Consider the following 25,730-nt stretch of genomic DNA (forward strand, 5'->3'; position numbering starts at 1 on the left):
AAATAATCAAGGTGATGGCAACTGGAGATACTATCTTAACTAAAAGCATTTATTCAATTTTAGAAAATGGAAGACCAGATCAAATTGATGAGGTTATTAATAAAAATAAGAAACTAAATATAATTTCTCCCAATAATGACCTTTTGCTAAAAAATTAAGAGACTTTTGTTAAAAATTAAAAAGGAAGTATACACTCAATTAAATTTCACTTTCTGCTCTGATGGTCAAGGAAGCTATGTTCATGGTAAACTAAAAAAACTATCAAACAACAAACTTTATGTTTTTGTAAATGTGAGAGCTAATGCTGGGCTTCTGCAGGTTACTGACTCATCCAATTTAGAAGAAAAGCCTCAATCAATCAATCAATCAAATATCTTTATTCATTTGAATACATCAAGTGTACAGGAATAGTGTCAAAATGCCATCATACATATGGCCAATCTTATTACTAAAAATATTTGCTAGTTTGGTCTTTTTAATGACATGAATTCCTCCAACGAGTATAAACTAAGGCTTATAATATACTTTTTTAATTTGGCTTTAAAAATATTAATATCATTTTCCTTTAGAATATTTTCATGCAAACGCCTTAAAAATACTTTTCCAATGTAATTTGGTTTCTTTTTATATAACTCAAGTCGATGGTGCTCTGTTATTATAGTATTTTTCCATCTGGTGTTGTGAGGGTGTATGTCATTAATTACACTTGAATCAGTTTTACAATTAAGATTGTTTTCATATATGTACATTCCATATACAGTCAAAAGTTCTAATTTTGTAAAATATTCCTTCACAGAATCATTATTTTTCAGACTTAACATAATACGAATCCCTTTTTTCTGTAGCTTAAGTAGTTTATCCAAGTTTTTTTTTGATGTTGAACCATATAGACTTATTCCAAAGTATATGTGAGACTGAACATGTGCATGATAGACTGATTTTAACATTTGGTGATTACATAGATATCTCATTTGTCTAAGTGCATAAATTCCTGAGTTAACTTTACTTATTACGTGTTTTAACATGGTCGTCCCAACTAAGGAACTTATCAATTTTCAGCCCTAGAAAATTTGTTGTATTTACTTCTTCAACTAAATCCGTATTTATATAGTACCCTTGGTTTGTCAGTATTTCCATTCTGTTTTGTAGCAAAGGCAACAAATTTAGTCTTTTCAATATTTAAAGTCAGATTATTTGTTTTTAGGAATTGGTTAACTAATGCCAATTTTTGTGCTATATTCCGCTCTTTATGTTTTGAGTTATTTATCCCTCAGTTATAGTCATTACTAATGACAGCCTTGATCACAATTTGAGTGCTGTTTATAGTTCTACTGAGCACTAACTTGAACATTTGAGCAGGACTAGAACTGTCTTCATAACTGCTATACGTGAACGCCATGATACGCTTATAACTGATATGATTCGTTACGATGTATTGCTTTTGAAACTATATTGAAGAAATATTGACTCGAAATGCCAATATGTACTTGATTATAGACAATAGACAAATTCTTTATTTACAAATCATCAAGAAATGCAATGGCGTAAAATAGTACATGGTTACTTTTTATTGAGAGTATTGCTCTTTTCTTTTTTACAGCTCAGGAAACTCATCCATGGTGTAGAATGGACGGCTTGAGAGCCATTTGGCCAGTGCTGTCTTGTCTCTGTCCTTGTAGCATTTTTATATCTTCAGGAAGATGGTTGAAGATTTTCTCCCTATGTAAGATGGTTTCCTTTCAAATGGTGCAGTGTGATGTAATGGCAGGTGAAAATTTGAAACATGGCAGGTGTTGTAGGTATGGGAGTCATGGCCTTGTTCCAATTACTCTTTGTCAACATGGACTATGACTTATCTGATGTATAGGCCGATAATCGTTATGATTCCCTGGTGAGGGATGGCATCTCTGCAGCTTTCCCTTGGGCCAAGGCCAGACATGATCCTGACTGCTCTTTTCTGTAGTAGTAGTATTCTATTTAAGTTTCCTGCAGTTCTGCCTCCCGAGACTGCAAGGCCGTACCTTAAGTGTGACTCGAATATAGGCAATTTTTGTAGTTGCTTCATCACTGGCATGCTTTACTCTTTTTAAAACATATAGGCATGAATGCAGCTTTTTGGAGAGTATGTCAATGTGATTGTTCCATGGTAAATCGCTGTCAATAATAATTCTGAGGAATTTTATCTCACTTTCCATTGATACGTCAGGCAGTCCTGGAACTTTTTCTTGTCTCCTTCCAAAAGCTAATTGTTTGAGTTTTTCAGTGTTGACTACTAGATCGTTTTCGTGACAATATTGATAGGCCATGTTTAATGCAGTGTAGGAGTTAATGGCTAAGTTATTTGGAAAGGATTAGGACACTAGAAGTGTTGTGTCATCGGCATAAATCACTGGAGCATAGTACATGCCTAAGTATTGCAGCATGTCATTTGTCATGAGAATAAACAAGACCAGTCCCAACACTGAGTCCTGAGGCTCTTTTAACAGGCAGAGGCTCTGATGTTATTGTTTGTGAGAACATTTTTTGTTTATATTGAATATCCACTGTCTGTCTGGCTTCTTCCCTCTAGATCTTAAACCATTCTTTGGCATGTCCTTTAACTTCAAGTTTGTAAAGGATCAGGCTATACCCTAGGCAGTCAAAAGCTTTGCTGAAATTTAGCTTAATGCCAGTGACCATGTGTTTTCCTTCCAAGTTATCAATAATGAATTCTTAAAGTTTGATAATGGCTGATGTTGTAGACCTTCCTTTAATAAAACCATGTTGATTATCTGTTGGAAGGTTGTGTAGTTCACAGTGATCCATTAGTCTTTTCAAAACTACTTTCTCAATGACTTTGGAACAGGTTGGGATCAGAGATATGGGCCTATAGTTAGTAGCCTCTGTGTGGCTTCCACTTTTAAGCTTTGAATATACCTTACTACGTTTGAGGGCTGATGGAAAGTGTCCTTGAGCAAGGGATTAATTTGTTATTTTGAAGAGGCCGAGTCAATGCTTTACTGCAGTGTTTCATCATTTTTGCTGAGATTTTATAAAACCCTGCTGATATTTTAGGTTTAAGACTTTTAATTATGGCCTCAATTTCACGTTCATTAGTGGGAGGCAATTGGGTTAAATCATGGTTTATGATTTGTGGTTGGACTGCAGTCTTCTTTTTTGTTCTTGGCTGGCTATTTAGAGTATGATCAGCTATGTTCATAAAAAACTAATTGAGGTGATTAGCTATTTGAAGGGGTTTGGTGGTGATATCTCCTTTTATGTTGAGTTGTGGCTGAGGAGCATTTGAACAGTTTTTACCTCTCTCACTGTTTATAACTTGCCATAATGCTTTTGATTTGTTTTCAGCATTTGCTATGTGATCTGCAGCTGCTTGCCGCTTGATTGTTTTTAGTCTCATGTCATAGTCTTTCTTGGCCTTGCACATTCATTTCTATCTGCTTGTGCACCTGTAAGCTCATGTCTTCGAAGACATGTCAGATATATTGCTTTGAGACGTTTAGCTTCTTCATCCACGTATCTTGATGCTTTTCTCTTCCTCTGTCGCACGATCTTTCTAGGACAAACTGTGTTCATAATGGCAACAATAGTTGATAAAAAGTTGTTAGGCTGTTTCTGCTGAGTTTGCGATTTGTACATTTTCCCAGTTTTCTTGTTCAAACTGAGCCATGAGAAGATTTAGATTTTCTTGATTTAATACTCTGAGTATTGTATTCCTTTAGGACGATGATGTTGTTATGTACTTTATTTCACAGAGTTGAGCAGTATGGTCAGAAATTCCAGCATGAATCACAGTTGAAGTTAATTGTTCTTTGTCTAGGTTAGTGCAGATAAAATCTATTGATGAGACGGATGTGGATGTGGGGTGACTCACGTTGGGGTTAGTGAGTCTTGAGATGCTGTGGCTGCTCAAGGTGTTGTTTAAAATTTGATTGTTTCTATCTGATTTCAAGCCATCAACATTAATGTCTCCCATAACTATGAGTGGGTGGTTTTCTACTTTCGTGTCCTCGATTGTTGCAGAAAGTAAACTTAGTGCTTCCTCAAGTTGTCCTGCAGGAGTTCTGTAGACACCAAGAATGTATAACTGTCTTTTCCTCGAGGTTAATTTGATCATTCCCATCTCACATATTAGTTCTTGGGTGTTTTCTATGTTTAAAGGCTGTACTGATGTTTCCAGTTCATCTCCGACAAAAATGGCAACTCCTTTTTTGTGGGTTTTACAACTAAAATGGCTTATTAAATAGTAATTTGGTACTCTGGTATTTTCTATTTCGTCCTTTTTTAATCCATGTCCACTGAGGACGATAATGTCTGGATTTATAGACAATAGACAAATATTTATTGTACAATACGTTTTCTGGTATCACAATGTAATAAAAACTGGTACATAGTCAATGATTAAAAACTACATAACTAAACTTATTCTAAAACATTACTTTCATACTTATAAAAAATAACTTTTGATACATTGATCTATAAAACATAAAAAAAACATTGATTAAATCCAAGGCTAAACCCATTGTAGATATTTTAAAGATATATTTTTACTATTCGTTATCATCATAAACTATCTTCAAAGAATTCATTTACACTATAATATGTTTTTTGACAAAGTGCTTCTTTTAATTTTTTTTGTAAATGTAGATAAGGGAAGTTTTTTATATGCCTGGAATATTATTATATAATTTCAAACCTAGATAAAGAGGACTAGTTTCAAAAATGTTTAGTCTATGTGCTGGATATTGAAACAAATTACAATTTCTTGTGTGATATCTATGATTAAATTTCTATTTTTCAAATTGATCAGGATTCTTATGTACTAATTTAAGCATTTCAAAAATGTATATACATGGCAAAGTAAGGATGTTCATTTTTTTAAATAACGGTTTACATGTTGTTCTTGAGTTGTAATGACCTATAGTTCTAATAATTGACTTTTGACTAATAAAGAGTTTTCGCACATCTGAGCAGTTACCCCACAAAGTAATTCCATAACTCAACATCGAGTAAACATGGGCATAATATACAGCTAAACCAACTTCCAAAGATGTTATTCGAACTAGTATACTCAAAGCATATCTGGTTGAATTAAGTTTCTTATTTAACATATTGATATGGTCGGAAAAATTTAATTTAGTGCCTAAATGTATGCCTAAAAATTTTACTACGTGTGTATTATTACTAAACCCTTTACAAAAATGATCATTTCTTAATTTAAAGCGTAATGTATTAGTCTTGTCTCGATTTAACAACAGACCGTGAGTAAGTAAAATTTTGTGAAGTTTGTCAATGACATCTTTGGTGTCAAGTTCTAAGTCACTTAACATTTTTCGTCTAATTAGAGCAGTTGTATCATCTGCGTATAAAAAGAGGCTACAAACGTCTTTAGGGAGGTAATTTGGCAGATCATTATTCCCTCAAGGAGGTGATTTAGCCTGTCTGTTTTGTTTCTCATTTCCTGCATGTTTTGGTGTAGGACAGAAATTTTATTTGGGGGATTTGGTGAACTCAATGTAGTTGTCGGTTTAACTAAATTTGTATTAGCAGTGTTTTGTCTTTAATTGGCTTTGGTGCTAAGGCCCTTTTTGGTTTTCTTAGTCTGTTTTCTCCTTGAACTTCTTCCATTTTTAGTCTGTCTTCCTCATTTGTGAGGTTATTTTCTCTTAGGTTATTTTCTAAGTACGTTAACGATATATTATTTTCTGTACAAGGAGAATTTGGATTAGTTGGTGCAGCAACAGCGTCTGTAACTGTACTCAGCATTGAGTCACCTAGGTTAGACACTAAATTCTCTTCTGTGCTTATATTTGTCTTGCAGAATTGCTTAGATACATTACATTCACTGCAGATCCATGTCTCAATTTCAGAGGAAGCCATATTTTAAAGTAATTTACACATTTGGCATGGAACCACTCACTACATAGTCCCGTACATTGGATGGCTGAGTATTTTACACCAATGGTGCAGACTCCACAAGGATATTTTGCAGCCTTTTTGGTAGTATTTTTAAACATAATTGGATGTTCAAATTGATAGCTATGTTTTAATGAGTTTTCTTCAGTAAGTGTAGTAATAGTAGATTGTCAAAATAGAGTTATTGTAATAAGAATGCTGTTTTTTCTAATTTGGTTTGGCAGACATCAAGTTGTCAGAATAGGGTTAGCGTCATGAAAATACTGTTTTTTATAACTTGGTTTGGTAGACTCCAAGTTGTCAGAATTATATAAGGGATTTGATCAAGTGACAACAATGAAAGATGTGGTAATGCTGATACTGAATGTCTCAGGTCTGTGTGAGTGAGGTAGGTCAGTGGTGGCAGATGGAATGTGCTGGGCTGTCAATATCAGCAGTTGTTGACACTATTAAACCTTCATTTCTGCCATGTGTTTACTTATGTATTACTTATAACTTCCTTCTTTATAAAACTTGAAAAGCATTTATATTATATGCAGATAAGTTTTATAAGAAAAAGAATCCAGACAATAAGCATAAGTTAGTCAAGTCTTGTTAATTTTGATTATTAATCTTAATTGTTAGCCTCAGATCTAGAATGAGGTCAGTTTCTTGAGTATTTTAGAATGAGTTATATTCTAGAAAGTGATATTGTTAATCTTAGTGTTGCATTAGAAATGGACTTACATTAACCAGGTAAGCTTCCGCACAAGTGAGTAATTATATGTTGGGGAATTACACATTTAAATGCACTTATACTGGGAGCCACTTCACATAGACTGTAGTCAGTCAGCCATTTAGGATGTCACGTTCTGTCAACTTAAATAAACTAAAAAGGTTCCATTTCACTAAACATGGCCTACTAACCAAAGTTGCTCACCTGATTGTCATGAGACAAGAGAATGTGGCCCACAACAGAAGACACCGGTTGTTGATCATTCCTTACTAATAATTTACAGTGAGGCGCTACATCAGAGCAGTGCTAGTAGTGATGTCACTGTAATATTACATTCAAGTGATGTAAAGAGTAACCATGTGAGCCATACACAGGGGAAAGACATTCTTGATGTAAATAATGTTTCTAGTGAAAACGTATTGTATTAATGATGTTGGTGTTGCACTTGATAGTAATAGTTTTAGTGTCCCTATAGACACCCTCCCATGGATTCCTCTATAGGTGGAAATTCTTTATCCTCAACTGATATAAATAATTAATCTATTTAGCCTTGGTGTTACCTGTATTCACGCTAGCCAAGCCACCTCTGTAAAAGATGTAACATCTAACTACTTAATTAATAGCATCATTTTTTTATTTTTAAATATTCAAGGACTTAAAAACAAAATTCCAATTTTAGATAGTTTCTTGGTTAAATCAAACATTTATGTAATCTGTTTGACTGAACATTGAAACATTGATGCTTCAAACACATTAAATTGAATTAGCCTTTCCTGGTGGCCTTTATTGTGCAAGCTTTTTCTGCAGGATCAACCACACCAGAAAGGGCACTGCATCGTTTACATTGTACATTTTAAATCAAGATAAATTCGATATTAGTAAATTCTGTCAAGAGCTTAATTTGGAAGCATCTGCTACCTGTATAGATGAGTTAAAACTGTTATTGTTTCACAGTACCACTCACCTAATGGAAACCCATATTAATTTCTAAATGCGTTTGACAATTTTCTTCACTTTGTCACAAAGCACTGGTCCAATTGTAATATTGTAATAGGAGGGGATTTTAATATCAATTTTGATGTAACAAAAAACTATAAAACTGTTGTTCAATTATATACTGTAATCTTTTAAAACAATATGATTTCTTTTGTAGAAATATTTCAGTTTCCCTACTCTCATGATGGTGTATTGATTAATATGAGTTTAACTGACAGGTCACATTGTGTCAAAACCTCAATAACAGACCAGCTTAAGTTTCATATACCTAGGAATAAGCTAACTGACATGTTTAAGCAGCAATCCATAAATAATGTTCCAATTTGTGTTTAATATTTTAATTATCAATTTTAATTATTTTAAAACATTGAATAAAGCTAAAGTAATAAAGCCTATGTGAAAAACAAGCTCACTCAAAAGTGGTACACTAAGGAAATGGCAGAAATGACAGATGAACTGTTGTTCCTTGATAAATTGCTGAAGGGTACAGCTAACAATAATAACAAAGCACTTAAATGTAAATATTATAATTAAAGTACAGTTGTAAAGATTCAGTAAAAGATGCAAAATTATTAAATAACATTATTTACTATATCTAACAAAGTACTAATAAATGCAAAGCAGCTTGGAATGTTATTGGAAATATTACAGAATATAAAGAAAATGTTACGTCTGAAATGGAACCTGATTCTCTTAGTAAGTATTTCATTGATTCTTTAAAGAATATAAAACTAAAAACAAATAACTCTACTCGTAGTAGGTGTGAACCTCTTGATGAGAGAAATCATAATGCCACTGTAAGTTTTAGCGGGAAGAAAATTACACCAAAAGATATCCTGACTGTTGTGAGAAAACTGAAATCATCCATAAGTATTGATGTTTATAACATGTCAAATAATCTATTGAAGAGCATAGCCTCAAGTCTGGCTGATCCTCTTGCAAAATGTATTGATAGTCTCTTATTTATTTATTTATTTATAATTTTATGGCCTACATTGGACCACTTTAGTCACTTTATATTTTCTAGTCTTTCTTCTTTTATCCACCCAATATTTCTTCATCCTTTCCGAGCGTAATTTCCTTTCCTCCTCCGGAACCACTCTTCCTATTCGTTGTTTGTTTCTTTTCAGCTGTAGTGTAGAGTGTTTGTCATTCAATTTCTTCAATGTGTTTGTCTTGTGTTTTAAATCCTCTACTGTAATTTGTAACTCTCTCATATCTTCCTTTAATTCTGTGATCCATTTAATGTCACTTTTACTATACCACAGTTTTTCTACTATTTTCCTGCTAATTCTATTTTCAGGTGTTCTTAACAAATGCCCCAGGAATGATATTCGTTTCTTTTTAATTATACTTGTAATGGGTTCTATATTTTTGTAGACTGTTTCATTGGAAGCTAGTCTCCAAACTAGTCTCTGATAGTCTCTTAAATAAAGGCAATTTTCCAAACATTCTTAAAGTTTCTCGGGTGTGTTTGATCTACAAAAAAAGGCCCCAAAAACAAACCACAGAGCTACCGGCCTATTTCAATAATTCCCATGTTAGGTAAACTAGTACAAACATTATTATATGAACAAATTAGCAGTTTTTTGGATTCAAATAATCTCAGTCTTAAATCCTACTTGATATGGCTTTAGAAAAGAAAGATCAATTGTTTATGCATTAGATCACTTAATCAGGCAAATTTGTCTAACTTTCGAGGACAAAATACATGCTCAGGCTACTTTGTGTGACCTGAGCAAGGCCTTTGACTGTGCTGACGACAAACTGTCATAAAAAAGTTTAAATACTACGGTTTCCAGGACTTGTACCTACATTTTTTTTAAATCTTACCTTGGAAATCATAGACAAATAGTATACATAAATGGTTAAATGAGTTTATTGTGAAATGATGTATTCCACAGAGCTCAGTCCTTCGACCCCTGTTATTTTATAATTTATATAAATTATTTACCATTAGCAGTCAAATGTAAAACCTTTCTTTATGCAGTTGACCCAACCTTTTTTTATGTCACTAAGAGTATTTATTAGCTTGAGAAGTTGGTTGATAAGACATTGGGGTATGCATTCACCAGGTTCAGTTTGAATGGGCTCGTATTAAACAAAAAGAACAAAAAATATAATATTTAATCTAAAAATGAAATGCACAAACTCTAATGAACAATAACTGTAAATCTGCAAAACTTTTGGGGATTTATAGACAGTCAGCTATTCTGGAGTCCACGTAAGATTATAATAAGTTCAGACAGTCAGCTATTCTGGAGTCCACGTAAGATTATAATAAGTTCAGACAGTCAGCTATTCTGGAGTCCACGTAAGATTATAATAAGTTCAGACAGTCAGCTGTTCTGGAGTCCACGTAAGATTATAATAAGTTCAGGCAGTCAGCTGTTCTGGAGTCCACGTAAGATTATAATAAGTTCAGGCAGTCAGCTGTTCTGGAGTCCACGTAAGATTATAATAAGTTCAGGCAGTCAGCTGTTCTGGAGTCCACGTAAGATTATAATAAGTTCAGACAGTCAGCTGTTCTGGAGTCCACGTAAGATTATAATAAGTTCAGGCAGTCAGCTGTTCTGGAGTCCACGTAAGATTATAATAAGTTCAGACAGTCAGCTATTCTGGAGTCCACGTAAGATTATAATAAGTTCAGGCAGTCAGCTGTTCTGGAGTCCACGTAAGATTATAATAAGTTCAGGCAGTCAGCTGTTCTGGAGTCCACGTAAGATTATAATAAGTTCAGACAGTCAGCTATTCTGGAGTCCACGTAAGATTATAATAAGTTCAGACAGTCAGCTGTTCTGGAGTCCACGTAAGATTATAATAAGTTCAGGCAGTCAGCTGTTCTGGAGTCCACGTAAGATTATAATAAGTTCAGACAGTCAGCTATTCTGGAGTCCACGTAAGATTATAATAAGTTCAGGCAGTCAGCTGTTCTGGAGTCCACGTAAGATTATAATAAGTTCAGGCAGTCAGCTGTTCTGGAGTCCACGTAAGATTATAATAAGTTCAGGCAGTCAGCTGTTCTGGAGTCCACGTAAGATTATAATAAGTTCAGGCAGTCAGCTGTTCTGGAGTCCACGTAAGATTATAATAAGTTCAGGCAGTCAGCTGTTCTGGAGTCCACGTAAGATTATAATAAGTTCAGGCAGTCAGCTGTTCTGGAGTCCGCGTAAGATTATAATAAGTTCAGGCAGTCAGCTGTTCTGGAGTCCGCGTAAGATTATAATAAGTTCAGGCAGTCAGCTGTTCTGGAGTCCGCGTAAGATTATAATAAGTTCAGGCAGTCAGCTGTTCTGGAGTCCACGTAAGATTATAATAAGTTCAGGCAGTCAGCTGTTCTGGAGTCCATGTAAAATTATAATAAGTTCTGGATTGTCTCGAGTTATACCTGTATATCTAATTAGATGTTTGAATGATTTAGTACCCGAAACCTATGTCAGGACAACTTATTTTGCTTATTTCCAGTCTGTTTTTAGATTTGGTATAATTCTGCGGGAGAGCTGTAACACAACTCAGGACGTCTTGATTCTGCAAAAGAAAGTTCTTAGAGTCGTGACTAAGTCAGGTCCAAGTGATCACTGTAGACCACTTTATGTACAGTTACAAATTCAAACTGTAATTAATTTATACTTATTTTACCTTAGTATGTACACCTTTATTCATCAATAGAGTCTAAAAGTTTTCAATTAAATTCAGTTTGATGAAACTAATCTTGTTATTTATGTAATTTTTAACAAATGAGCTACTACCATGAAAATCACTCCAGAATAGTACAAAACGATCCAACTTGAAGTTGGTACATGATATGAGGTAGACTACAAGCTATGTTTCTATCTGAAGGTCAGGATTACTTCTGTTATGTTTCAGAATGTCCGAGACTGAGATCGTCAAGTTACTCAAGGCTGGCCGCTATCAATGTTGTCATAGCAACCCACCAGGAGGCTTACTTGTACCATTTCCCTGTCGAAAATGGGGAGAATGTGAGTACTTACATAGTTCAACAACTTACATACAATCTTGTCTCAATGTGTACAAAAGTTATTTCCTCATTTTTCAATTTTTTGTATTTCAGTTCTTGGCATATTTCAAATTATTAACTATAAAAACATGGTATGAGTTTATATTACTCTGTAGAAAACCTTACAACAAATACTAGGTTTTATTCTTTATTTATTAAACATTGAAGGTAAGAAATATAATATATATTTATTTATAGTTAAATATATTTTATATTTATTTATTTTTAATATTTTATCTTCTGGTTTTTATTTTCTTCTTTGTCACCATTTTTTCCTCTGTCAGAGGTGTGGGTATTGTTTTTGTACAGGTTTGGCTGATTCCTGCTGTCAATGTTTTAGAATTGATCATCATTGGTTATTTAATCAATGTTGAGGTCAGTTTTTCTGACAGGGTTTGTCTGTCTCCCCCACTCAACTGTAATTTTGGTTGTGTCATCAATGTCATCTCTTCAGATTTCAGGAGTTTTACACATTGAAGAGGATTTCATGCTTTATTTAAAACATCAGTGGTATTCTATATATCCGTTGCCTCTGCAAGTTTGTTAGATGTAAATGCTAATCAGGATTTCGCCACTTGCAGAGATATACTAAATTAATTTTTTCCTTTGCTTTTTTGAACTGTTAGGCCTTTAGGTATCCACAGTATTTGTTGCATGGCACTCTTGTAGCAGCAGATGTAATTAGAGTCTTGTCTGGCTTTATTGTTTTATTTTCCAGTTGTTCTTAAAATTTATTCATTAAATGTTCCATGATGATGTGTTAAATGTTGACGACTTTTCAGTTTTGTCAACTCAAGGAGAAGAGGTGCTGTGGGCATCATGTTCCAGGACTCTGTTTGTGTTCCTGTACTTTTTGAAGATTGCTTCCAATCAACTTCATTGCCACAATTAATTTTCATTTTGTTTACTACTTCTTTTAGCTTTTTAATCTCTTTATCATGACTTGAGATAAGACATTCCTTTTCCCTGTCTTGCTCGTTTTAATAAGTTCTAATTGGAACTGTTTCTCCTTTATGAGCTGATGTTCACTCATATTTACTGCATTTCCATACTGTAATTTCTTTGTCAGTCCATTTCTTAAGAATTTTCTCAGGTATGTTTTGGCAACCTGCGTGGTACCACATGTTACAGGGTCCAGTGCATTATATTCCTGAGAACTTAACCCCTACTATACATGAGCCACAAGGATATTTTGATGGCATTTTAAATATAATTCAATTTAGTGGATGAATTTAATTAAGTCAGTATTAGAAATATATCTATTCAGTGATTGTCTGGTTCCTATTGTCTAACTACGAAGGTTGAATAAATGTATTTAGTTTAATTATACCCAAGTGCTGTGTCAATAAGCAGTACCGTAGCGGGTTCTATTGCTGTGGGTCAGTGCCCTAGTCACAGGTGGCCAAGCAGCTGTGTGTCGGCACGGTATAATGTGGAACTTTGTTATCTGTTTGGATGCAAGTGACACACATACAACGTACAAATACAACAGACTTGGACATTCTCAAACTGTCTGGGGCAGCAGTTTGAGCATCTGATGTAAAAAACACAGTTTAGTAAGTTTTAGCCATTTTATTGCTAAACGTTGTCACAATTACTAGTGCTACTGTAACTTTACATTTAAAAATTTTGAGCCGCCCTCCCAAAATCCCATTTTGAGGAAATGGGCAAAGTTGTAACAGTGACTATAAAGTTTACTTTTATTTGACTAGAAAGTTGTCCAGAGTCCATCCACAGAGTATATCTATTCTTTTAACTCACACTGTATGTAGTTATAGATATTAAATGTGGTGCACAGGTAAATCCGGGTTATCTGATCTCAGTATTCAGCTTCACCAGTCCTGTGATGCACATCTGCCTGGAACCCTACGCCCTTCATGCTCTCACACAAACTACCCTTGAGTCATACACCATACGATCCACCCATGTCATCTATAATGTGAGTTCACCCTCAAATAATCTTAATCCTTAGGTTTAACATGGGCTGCTATATTACTACTAGCTCTAAGGTTGTACGGTTCACACCACATCGAAATATTACTAACACTATGTGGTGAACCATCTTAAGTAACAAGAGTATTGGTTTAACATGGGCTGCTATATTACTACTATCTCTAAGGTTGTACGGTTCACACCACATCGTAATATTACTAACACTATTACAATCTTGAGATATTTTGACCTTGCTGTGGTGAACCATCTTAAGTAACAAGAGTATTTGTTTAACATGGGCTTCTATATTACTACTATCTCTAAGGTTGTACGGTTCACACCACATCGTAATATTACTAACACTATTACAATCTTGAGATATTTTGACCTTGCTGTGGTGAACCATCTTAAGTAACAAGAGTATTTGTTTAACATGGGCTTCTATATTACTACTATCTCTAAGGTTGTACGGTTCACACCACATCGAAATATTACTAACACTATTACAATCTTGAGATATTTTGACCTTGCTGTGGTGAACCATCTTAAGTAACAAGAGTATTTGTTTAACATGGGCTTCTATATTACTACTATCTCTAAGGTTGTACGGTTCACACCACATCGTAATATTACTAACACTATTACAATCTTGAGATATTTTGACCTTGCTGTGGTGAACCATCTTAAGTCAATCAATCAATCATTTATTGGTAGAACACAAAGTGTATAACAACGTCAACAGTTAAAGGATAACAACAATCCACACTAACGTATAATTATTAAATACAAGTACATTTTAAAAATACATCAACCCTTTAAATACATGTTATTATTTACTATATTCAAGATTAAAGTCTTTGGTCATTTTGTAAGACATTGTCAAAACGGTGAATATTTTGCTCAATAAAACTAGGCCTAATTTAAAATTACAATTTAACGGTCTAGGTTTAAAATTAACTAAAAATTTATAAAATACAGAGATGCCAGAGGACCAAAAGCAGGTTAAAAGTTACCCTATATGTCAAAGTACTCACTTACACTATACAAGCATCTTTCAGTCAACCATAACTTAATAGCAATTTTAAACCTGTTTAGGGACATGCCTTTGACGTCACTAGGTAATGCATTGAATAACTTAATGCCCTGATATATAAAGCTGTTTTGAGTGCTAGATTTATTTATATTTTTTTGTAACAATATTATGCCTATTCCTTGTTTCATAGCCATGAATATCAGTTATATGTTGATAACCATAGAGGTTTTCTTTAATGTACATTAGTGTAGAAAAAACATACATTGATGGCAGGGAAAGAATGCCTAATTTTATAAAATATGGTCTACAGTGAGTCAAATCCGGCAAACTGCAAATAAGCCTAATGATTTTTTTTTGCAAAACAAACAACTTATCACAATAGCCAGAGTTTCTCCAAAGGGTGATTCTATAGTTTAGCTGACTATGTACAAAGGCATAATACACACTAAGCAGGATGTCCCGAGTTACTTTATTTCTTAAAGATCTTATCAAGAATATGCCTTTTGAAATCTTTGTTGCCACATAATCGATATGATGTTGCCATTTTAAATCACTCTGCAAATATATGCCAAAAAACTTGAGAGGAGGATCACAGCCCCCTTTATTTGAAAGACTTAAAGTGAGATCTTGTGTTTTTTGAGAGTTTAGATTAAGTTTGTTGGCACTACACCATTCGAGGATGGTCTCAGAACTGTCTGTTAAAATGGCTTTGGTATTATCTACACACTTATCTTGTATACACATTCCCAAGTCATCTGCAAACAAAAAGGTCTTTATACTGTTACTTTGTAAATTATATGGAAGGTCGTTGATATACAGGACAAAAAACATTGGCCCCAAAATGGAACCTTGTGGAACTCCATGGCGTACATGTGTGTACAGTGTGCTAGAAAAGTTGCCGTTTAGGAACACGGTTTGACGTCTATTTTCTAAATATGATTTTAACAGGCTTACAACAGAATTACTGAAAAAGTAATAAGGTAACTTATTCACTAAGATGTTGTGGTCCACAGTGTCAAAGGCCCTGGACATATCATAGGATCTCAGAACTACACTATTATGGTTCTCAATACCTTCATAGGAGTTGATTATTACTTGTTGAACAGCTCCAACAGTGCTCTTCTTTGGTCTAAAGCCAAACTGACTTTTTGGCAATAAGTAATTGATTTCCAAAAAGTGCACAAGCTGACCATGTAAAAGTCGCTCCAAGACTTTTGACAGTGTGGGCACAATAGATATAGGCCTATAATTGTCACATAACTCCTTTGCTCCTCTTTTGTGTATGGGTATTACCTTACTAACCTTCAATAAGTCAGGAAAAACACCCTGAGTGATACTTAAATTGAATAAGTAAGTGAGGACTTCACAAATAAAAACAGAAGCAATTTTTAGAATGGCAGCATTTAGCCCATAGACATCCAGGCATGCGCTTTCTCTTATTCCATTTATGGCTTTAAAAACTTCTTCTACAGTAAAAACATTAATATTAAAACTATTTACAAATCTATTACCATCACAGTTGACACTATTTACATAAAAGCTATGGTCTTCTATACCACAAGGCACCTTGGTTCTAATGTCATTTACACAATCCACAAAATATTTATTAAATTTATCTGCTGTCAAAGAAACTGGCGTGGGCAGAGGTTTACTGTTACTATTCGTACAGCTATTGATAATTGACCAAGCAGCCTTGGTTTTATTCAAGGAAGCATTTACCATATCACAATTTGCAGATAATTTTGCTTTTTGAATTTCATCTTGATAGAGCTTTTTAACTGACATAACTATTGTAAATCTTGCCATCAAGATCTATACTATTCTTTAACAAAAAATGCAGCCTATCTAGATCCCTTTTAATAGAAACAAGACCCTCATGATACGAATTGCTACTTTTGCTTTTTCTCCCAGATGTGCTACCACCAAACTTAGTCCTAAATGGGAAGGAACTATTTACAGCCCACATGAGAGAATCAAAGAACAATTGAAACTTATGATTTACATCACTACCATTACTATATACGTCAAGCCAACTTATTTTCTTTAAGTAAAACAAAAATATATTTTTGTTTTCACAGTTTAGTATTCTAGAATGACTGACAGGCTTGAAAGGTCGGTTAGATTGTATTTCATTATCGATACATGCCTTAAAAACTATTGCATTGTGATCGGATACACCAATATGTACTATAGTGGCTGTCCATCTGTCTGGATGCAATGAGGTTATAATGTTGTCGATACATGTACCGCCCCCATCAGAAGTGGCGTTAGGTCTTGTAATCTCAACTACTGCCAGAGTTAGATTAAAACTGTTTATCAAGTTTTGAAGTTGTAGAGTTTCACTAGTGTTGGACATAAAATCTATGTTGAAGTCCCCAGCCAGAATAAGATTGAAGTTCCCACCATAGAGACTGGAAAAAACATCATGTAGCTTATCTAGGAAAGCATAGGTGTTACCTTGTGGTGGACGGTAGAATGACACAACCACAGTTTTGAAATCACAAAGGAGAACTGCTGCCGCCTCAAATTGAAGCTCTTCAACCACTGATGGAATTCTGTCGTAGATCACAGAGTTTATGTGTTCCTTTATGAAGATTAAAGTTCCTCCTCGCTGTTTGGTTTTCCTACAAAAATTGCTGACAGTACGGTAGCCAGGGATAACAAGATTGCTGATATCGTTATCAGAGATCCAGTGTTCACATATACACATAACATCTAGATTGTTATTATCAGCAACTAGTTTAAGAATATCAGTTTTATTTATCAAACCTTGTACATTCCACAACATCAGTGAAAAATTATTCTTTTGTAGGCCTACGTATTTGGTACCAACACGGTCTTCATCTCCAAAAAAGAATGTTTTGAAGAATCAGAGTTGCCTTTGTTTGAATATCTAAAGCGACTTATGTAAATACCTTCAGGCCAAAAATCTGCATCAAACACCTTATTCCACAGTGATAAGGGAACACCAACCTTAAAGGAACTATATCCTGGACGTCTGTTTTTTAGCTTGGTTACCTCATAATTAGCTTTAGCACTGCCACTTAGATACTCTTTGATATCTTCACATTCCACATCTTCAGAAAATCTTGAAACAAAAACATGTCTGTACCTTTCTACTACTTTTAATTTGGCATCAGTCACAGTTGCACGACCAGTAAAAAACTTATGTTTGTTAGCACCAGTCTTGCGCTGAGGTGTGTGTGAGGTGCGCTTATTGTGCTTTTTATATTTAACCTCAACAAAACCATCTACAAAAACCAGTAACAAGAGTATTTGTTTAACATGGGCTTCTATATTACTACTATCTCTAAGGTTGTACGGTTCACACCACATCGAAATATTACTAACACTATTACAATCTTGATATATTTTGACCTTGCTGTGGTGAGCCCTCTTAAGTAACAAGAGTATTGGTTTAACATGGGCTTCTATATTACTACTATCTCTAAGGTTGTACGGTTCACACCACATCGAAATATTACTAACACTATTACAATCTTGAGATATTTTGACCTTGCTGTGGTGAACCATCTTAAGTAACAAGAGTATTTGTTTAACATGGGCTTCTATATTACTACTATCTCTAAGGTTGTACGGTTCACACCACATTGAAATATTACTAACACTATTACAATCTTGAGATATTTTGACCTTGCTGTGGTGAACCATCTTAAGTAACAAGAGTATTTGTTTAACATGGGCTTCTATATTACTACTATCTCTAAGGTTGTACGGTTCACACCACATTGAAATATTACTAACACTATTACAATCTTGAGATATTTTGACCTTGCTGTGGTGAGCCCTCTTAAGTAACAAGAGTATTGGTTTAACATGGGCTTCTATATTACTACTATCTCTAAGGTTGTACGGTTCACACCACATTGAAATATTACTAACACTATTACAATCTTGAGATATTTTGACCTTGCTGTGGTGAACCATCTTAAGTAACAAGAGTATTGGCTTAACATGGGCTTCTATATTACTACTATCTCTAAGGTTGTACGGTTCACACCACATCGTAATATTACTAACACTATTACAATCTTGAGATATATTGACCTTGCTGTGGTGAGCCATCTTAAGTAACAAGAGTATTGGTTTAACATTTGTTTACAAACGGATTTACAAACTGTACGTTTTTTAATAAATATTTTATTTTCATTTTGTATTGAAGTTCCTATGAAATATGCTTTAAGCATGCTGTTCTTGGTTCTCATAAATGATCTTCCTTCTCATTTATCTATTTATTCTATTCTATTTACAGATGACAGAACTCTGGTAGCAACCCATCCAGATTTAATTTCAGCACAGAATTTAATAAAGATTAGCTTTAAGGAAACTTCCGAGTGGTTTAAAGCCAATTGTCTGGCATTAAATGTTAATAAAACTCAAGGCCTTATTTTTAGCTTATCGGTAGACCTACCTTGTGCTCAGGGTGTACAATTATTAGGCTTTATCCTAGATACTAAGTTAAATTGGTTTGAGCATATTGAGAATTTATGTAAAAAAACTATCTAGAACTCTGTTTTTGTTACGTAAACTTAGTTATAGGCTACCTCTGAGTATAGGCTCTCATGATGGCTGTTTTTAATAGTCACAACATCACTAAACAGATGTTGACAGCTATAGTTCGACAAACTTTCTGAAACATTTGTTTACATTTAAATTTTATCAATAATAAGTAAACCGTGCTTGATTGGTAGTGTAATGCAGATAGTAAATAAAACATTAATATATAAATTTTACTCCAGATTGTGCCAGTGACAAATTAAAATCATCTAATCCATTAAATACTGTTATAAAACTAACCTTAATGAACAAAGTTATGAATGTTACTGGTGGTCTTCCTTGACATTATTATATTACATTTTAACAATGACTTATAGAAAAACAGAGAAATAAATACTAACATGCCTCAACGAATCATTCTTTTCCTGGCTACAGTCCAAAAAACAAGTGTAACGCAAAACTTTAATAACGATTATTTTGGAATGTTGCATAACCTTAATAAGGATTTTCCTCTTATACCGAAAGTACATAAGAAGTAGGTAGGACTTCCCCCTAGGTCGTAATAGGCTTTTCAGTCCTACTTGTGTGTATTTTCTTCATCAGGACAAGGTAAACTCAACTATGTCAACACGATTTTGACCAAAGTGGATTTCCGAGAACTAGATAATCGAACGTTTATAGTATTTTGATCGAGGCAATATGGCAAGCTAAACTGTGACATAGTAGTTAAGTGAATTTAAACGGTCTTAAGTAGGCACTTTTTAACCGAAGTAGGCATCTTGGTCATACAAGTTCAAGTTCAAGTTCAAAAATGCTTTATTCAAAAAAAATACATTACAATACATTTACAATATTTCACACGTCCCATGCGCAATAGCGTGTCCAGGATACAATATATGTTTATTCAATACAAATCAAATCTCATATTCGGCCAATCCATTTTGGTTGTACTGGCAGATTTTATACATACACATATTACTATTAATATACACAATATACCCACTAAGCTTTACTACACTAATACATAGATATACATTGTAACTCCACTACACTACTATAACAAGTCTAACAATGCCAAGGTTGCAACAACAAACCACTAAAGATTTCCAACATTCCAAAGCTGACATGTATCACACAATACCTTGCCCCATAAACTCTTTCAACAATTTAACATTATTAAACTATAAATAATGCATAACAACCAGCAATTAAAAAACAACAAGCAAAAATAAATAAACTATATATAATACTCAATAACAATAAATTATAAATCCTATACTTAATAACAATCAATAAATCTTCCATTACGTAACAATAACGAAGAACACCTATAACAATAAATAATCTATGAATATCCAATAACGAGTAATAACAATGAGATTCATCAAGAGCCATCTGTAATAAATTGACGGGCTTTCATCTTTACCTTCGGTTTAGATTCAAAATAAACTTCATTTCCAAAAGATTCTAAAAAACTATTAAATATTTTTGGCCCAATGTAGTAAAATTGGTGCCTGCTCTTTTCTTTTTTCATAATTAGAACTTCTAACATTATTCTTTTTGCAGATCTGGTACTTCTCACATTTTCTTTTATCTTAAAATTATCTAGGTGTTTATGTATATACATTACAACGCTGTACATATAAATCTGATTAAAAGTTAATATACGTTGTTCAGAAAACAAGTAACTCACTCTGTCCATTCGTTTTATTCCATATAATGTTCTAATAGCATTTCTTTGTGATGCAATAACAGGGTTTAACAGCGTATGAAAAACTCCACCATAGTGTATTATTCCATATCTCATGGTACTCTCTAGCCATGAGCAATACAGGTTTCTTAATTGATCAACTTTCAGATGATTTCGCATATGGTAAAGAGAATAATTTACTTTATTTAATTTTTTTCCTAAAATATTTACGTGAGAATCCCATTTTAAGTATTTATCTATATGGAGACCTAGATACTTAACATAATTTACAAACTCTATAATTGGACAGCTACAATTATAAATACACAAGTACCTGTGACAGCGAAAGCCAAAGAAATGTTGTATCTCAGTATTTTTAACTAGCCACTCTGAGATATTTTGCAAATCTTTGTCTTACGTAAGTATATATATTTTTTCTTCGTCAGAACAACAAGGCAAACTCTACTATGGTACTGAAAATATCTTAGACCTGAAATATATGACAAGGACTGGAAATATACGCTTTTTGACAAAAGTAAGTTTCCGAGACCTGTGTGATCCGAGATTTTTGTTTTCTTGATCGGGATGACAAGGCAGATTTTTAGCTGTGACGTTATGTATATAATTCATTAGAACCAGAAATGCTCCTACACGTGCCAAACATGATATAACAATGAAGTGAAACTCTGATACTATTTACCATGAACTTAAATAATATATATCTGATGTATGCCTACTTACGTTTTAAAATTTCTATAGGACTCCCATCATATTACATCATAATTGCTTTTACTAAGTAATATAAGGACTTCGGTTCTAAAGATTGCGTGCAAAGCCGCGGGTAACAGCTAGTGGCTCAATAAAATGATTGATGATTAAGGTTTTGGTTTTGATAGAGTGAGTTAGCAAAATTGTGGTTTGCAATGTCAACTGCTTTCAGTAGAAATATTTTATAATACATTTGTCCATACTATAAATTTTTGCCATAAAAATGTGCTTTTTATGGTTGCAGATTTGTTTAGATAATGGTGTATGAACATACTCATAATTTTTGTTGATATGTTATAATCTAGGTTTTAAACAAGATTGGCTCCAGAACAGAACCTCGGGCACTGCATTGTTTACAAACAGCCAGTCAGATGTGTAATGCCCCTATCCCCCGTGATTGTGCAGAAGCTGGGAGAGGTGACGATAGATGACCCTGTGTGTCTGATGGGTCTGAGACCGTTCATCGGACCCGTGGAGCTGTTGCTGAGTGATAACCACGTGGTGATACTGTCAGCGTGTGATGGCCAGACCGGCTGGACCGTGTACTCCCTGCGCCTGCCATCAGCCGACACCCTACACTCCGATATGGCTGCTCTGGCCACCAGCCACCAGTACAGTGTGTCTGGCACCTACCGTCACCTGCTGACCGAGGCTCATGCCATCCTGTACACCGATCAGTTCCTCTCTCCTTCCCCCCTCACTCCACGCAAGCCTGTCTCCCCGGCATACCGGGCCTCGTGCCAGCAGCTCGCCGACCACTTCCTTACGTCAGTATTAGTTTTGTTAACTTGCAGTTTATTGCCTCAGCAGTCTGATGGTTAGCATGTTCAAACAAGCAGGTGCTGCAGCCCCAATGTAAATAAACAGAACCGGCTCAGTTAAGCATGTGTTAAACATGTTTTAAAGTTATTATAAAAAATTACATTACCTAGATAATGACTTAAAGATCTCCATATTGAAACCAATACCGAATTGTTTTAACCAACCGGTCAAGAATAAAAGTTAAGATGGTGATTTAATAAAAAAAAATGTTCATATAATTATAAATTGTATACTAAAAAAGTACATTTTTACCTATTATGTGTATACATTTGGTCTTAATGAGATCACAATTTCCAAGTTATGAATTTTGGAAGTTGCAGTTTGGTTAGAAAGGGCCAAAACTCATACTTTTTTTATTGTTACTGGCATAAAAACTGGCGGTCATTGTTTGTAAATAATTTGCTTCATTTGTCTCAATGCAGAAATAAACGCTGAATTTAAATGTAACTCCCATTATGATAGTAGCTCTACTGTTTAGTTTGAGAGTAATTTTCATACTTTTTGATCCAAGAGCAATGAGCCCGATGGTTAATTTTCTTTTTACGGGATTTGGGAAATTCTTGTAACGATTTCAAGAAAAATCAGGTTATGTGCTTAAACAATGCACATGCACCAAAATTGGCTTTTGGTTCGTGGACTATTTGGTTTCATCAACAGTGACCAAATTAATTTTATAAATATTATATCATATTAACCTACCTATCACCCCTCAATGGATAGAAAAGCTATACAAAATGATGAAGAATAGGTTTGTAAAGCAACTGTTAAACTCCAACTCGGAAATTTTTTTTTTAGTTTTTACAATGAAATTATAGACAGAGAAACATTGCATTTTTGGACCTAGATACTTCTTCAAGCCCTAAAATTTTCTGAATCTTTTTGGGTTTCCTATGAATTTTATAAACTTGTATCACAGTTTTTGTAATGTCTTATTTTAGCATTTTTAGTGTTGTTATTAATGTTTTAATTTAAATATGATACTGTATCCGATTGTATTTACTGGAGAAGCAAAAAGAACAGTTTTTCCAAAACAGCAGAGCAGCACTAAACATGTGTAAGTGCCGAACCATTGTGTTTTTCATTATTGGTACAAGGGTGGAACTCAGGGGTAAAGGGCCCCATACACCTGCGAGTCTGGCTCGCGAGCCTGGCTCGCCGAGCCTAGCTCGCGAGCCGGACCCGCTGATTATTCACCATACACCTACGTATCTTGCTCGCCCAGTTGCAAACATGAGTTTTTCGAAGAAGGTTGCAGCTGCAGTCATAGTGTTAGATGAGCTAGGTGTATTTAAGAAGAAACGGAAGAAAAGGGTAATGTGGTCAAAGAATTGGTTACTAAATAGAAAGAGAATTAGTCACATGAATTTATTGAATTTTGTTAGGAATCATAGTCGCCAAGACTATCAGAACTATTTAAGGATGTCAGCTGAAAGTTTTAACATGTTATTGGACAAGGTTAAACCGCTTATAACAAAAAAGACACTATACTGCGAAACGCTATATCACCAGAGGAACGGCTCACTGCTACTCTCCGTTTTCTGGCCACCGGACGGTCTACATAATAAATGCTATCGGCAAATGTCGATAATCTTCAATAAATGTTGTTAAAAAATCAGGGCTCATAAATAACTTGGATTCAGCCATGTTAACTCAAAACAAACAAAACCCTTACCCTTGGCGGAACGAGTGGTGCGTAACGTTTGGCCTACAGTAGTGAAAACGGAATGAACAGATTTTTCGATGGTGGGGGCACGAGTCCGATCCGTAATGCGCCATACACTGGTGAACTGATACTCGAGCCGAGCCGCATGGCAAGCAGTGGCGGATCCGGCTCGGCTCGCCTGAATTTGACTCGGCTCGGCTCTTTATTGTCCATACACTGACGGATTTGGTCCATTTCTAGGCGAGTCGAGCCAGGCTCGCGAGCCAGACTCGCAGGTGTATGGGGCCCTTTACTCTGAAAGTAAAGTCTAGGTTCTTATTTAGCCATCTAAAATATTTCAAAACCCATTTTATATATTATGCTCTTACTTTATTTTTCTGTGTGGATTTAATTTATTTAAATATTTGTCATAACATACTACAAGCTATTATATGGCAAAAACATTGTCTTATGCCAAACAAGAGGTTAACCAGTCCTTAATAATTGCTCATTATATGTAATGAAACTCTTGAGCAACAAAATTTGAAATTACAATTTTCTAGAATTTTGTTCAAAGTTGTCAAGAATCAAGAATCTTTATTAGTCATAATAACATTATTAAAATGCATTGACATCATCACCAGAGCTTCAATAAAATATTAAATCTAGATACATTACATTAAATGTTAATTCCAGTGAAAACCTGACTGGCCAGATGAAATAACAGTATACTATGTATAACTAAGCATGGACAATCAACAATAAATCCATGTATTAATAGATTTTAGAGAAAATGAATTAATAACATTGTAATAAAATGGTAAACATTCAATAATAAATAGTACAATAATAGACAATTTAAAACAGTAACATTTAAAACATTTATGTGGGCTACAATACGGATAGGTTTAAAATTTAAAAAGAAACATCTATCACAGACAGTGTCAGGTATTCATCTATACTATAAAAAGGTCTAGTTAACAGCCATCTATACATCACTGATTTGAATTTACTAAGACTAATGTTATGACTGGTAAGAGGTAGTTTATTAAACAAACGGATACCAATAAAAGAATACATAGATTGTGTTTTACTTAATCTGCAGTAGGGCTGATCTAAATATAAGTTGCCTCTAGTAGGATAGTGATGAATGTCATTTCTAAGAGAAAAGTCACCAAGATTCTGTTTTAATTTAATCAGACATGAATAAATATAAAGGTTGATAACAGTTAGAATCAACCTTCCTCTGAAAAAATAGGTTTACATGTAGTTAAGGAGGAGACTCCTGCTAAAATTCTAACAGCCTTTTTCTGTAACAGTAATACTTTATGAATATCATGACTGTTACCCCATATGGTGATTCCATACGATATGGTGCTATGAAAAAATGCATAATATGCGGATTTAAGATAATCTTTGGGAACAAGTTTCTTTAGGTGGCGCAGCAAAAAAATTACTCTTGACAGCCTACAACAGACACTCTGAACATGGGGTTGCCAAGTCAACTTAGAATCTAAAGTTATACCCAACAGTCTTACACAGGACTTGAAATTTAAATTATACTTCGTTAGCGTAAGATTTTTACAAAGAGAAAATAAAATATTTTGTGATTTATTATCATTTAGTAACAGACCATTAGATGAAAACCAGTGGTTAGCTTGGTGGAGGACATGAGTTTTCTCT

General features: G+C 34.3%; 1 protein-coding gene across 2 annotated transcripts in view; it reads left to right on the plus strand.

The window, feature by feature from the left end:
• The window catches only part of LOC124361725, a 116,080-nt gene that overhangs the window by 36,475 nt on the left and 53,875 nt on the right, over nt 1-25,730 (plus strand). For both annotated transcript variants that reach the window (XM_046815662.1, XM_046815660.1), the window contains exons 9-11: nt 11,492-11,604; nt 13,441-13,581; nt 21,989-22,350. In XM_046815662.1, coding sequence (XP_046671618.1) covers nt 11,492-11,604; nt 13,441-13,581; nt 21,989-22,350 — 616 coding nt within the window. The remainder of the gene's footprint in view (nt 1-11,491; nt 11,605-13,440; nt 13,582-21,988; nt 22,351-25,730) is intronic.

Source organism: Homalodisca vitripennis, chromosome 5, assembly GCF_021130785.1.
Source record: "Homalodisca vitripennis isolate AUS2020 chromosome 5, UT_GWSS_2.1, whole genome shotgun sequence".
Lineage (NCBI taxonomy): Eukaryota > Metazoa > Arthropoda > Insecta > Hemiptera > Cicadellidae > Homalodisca > Homalodisca vitripennis.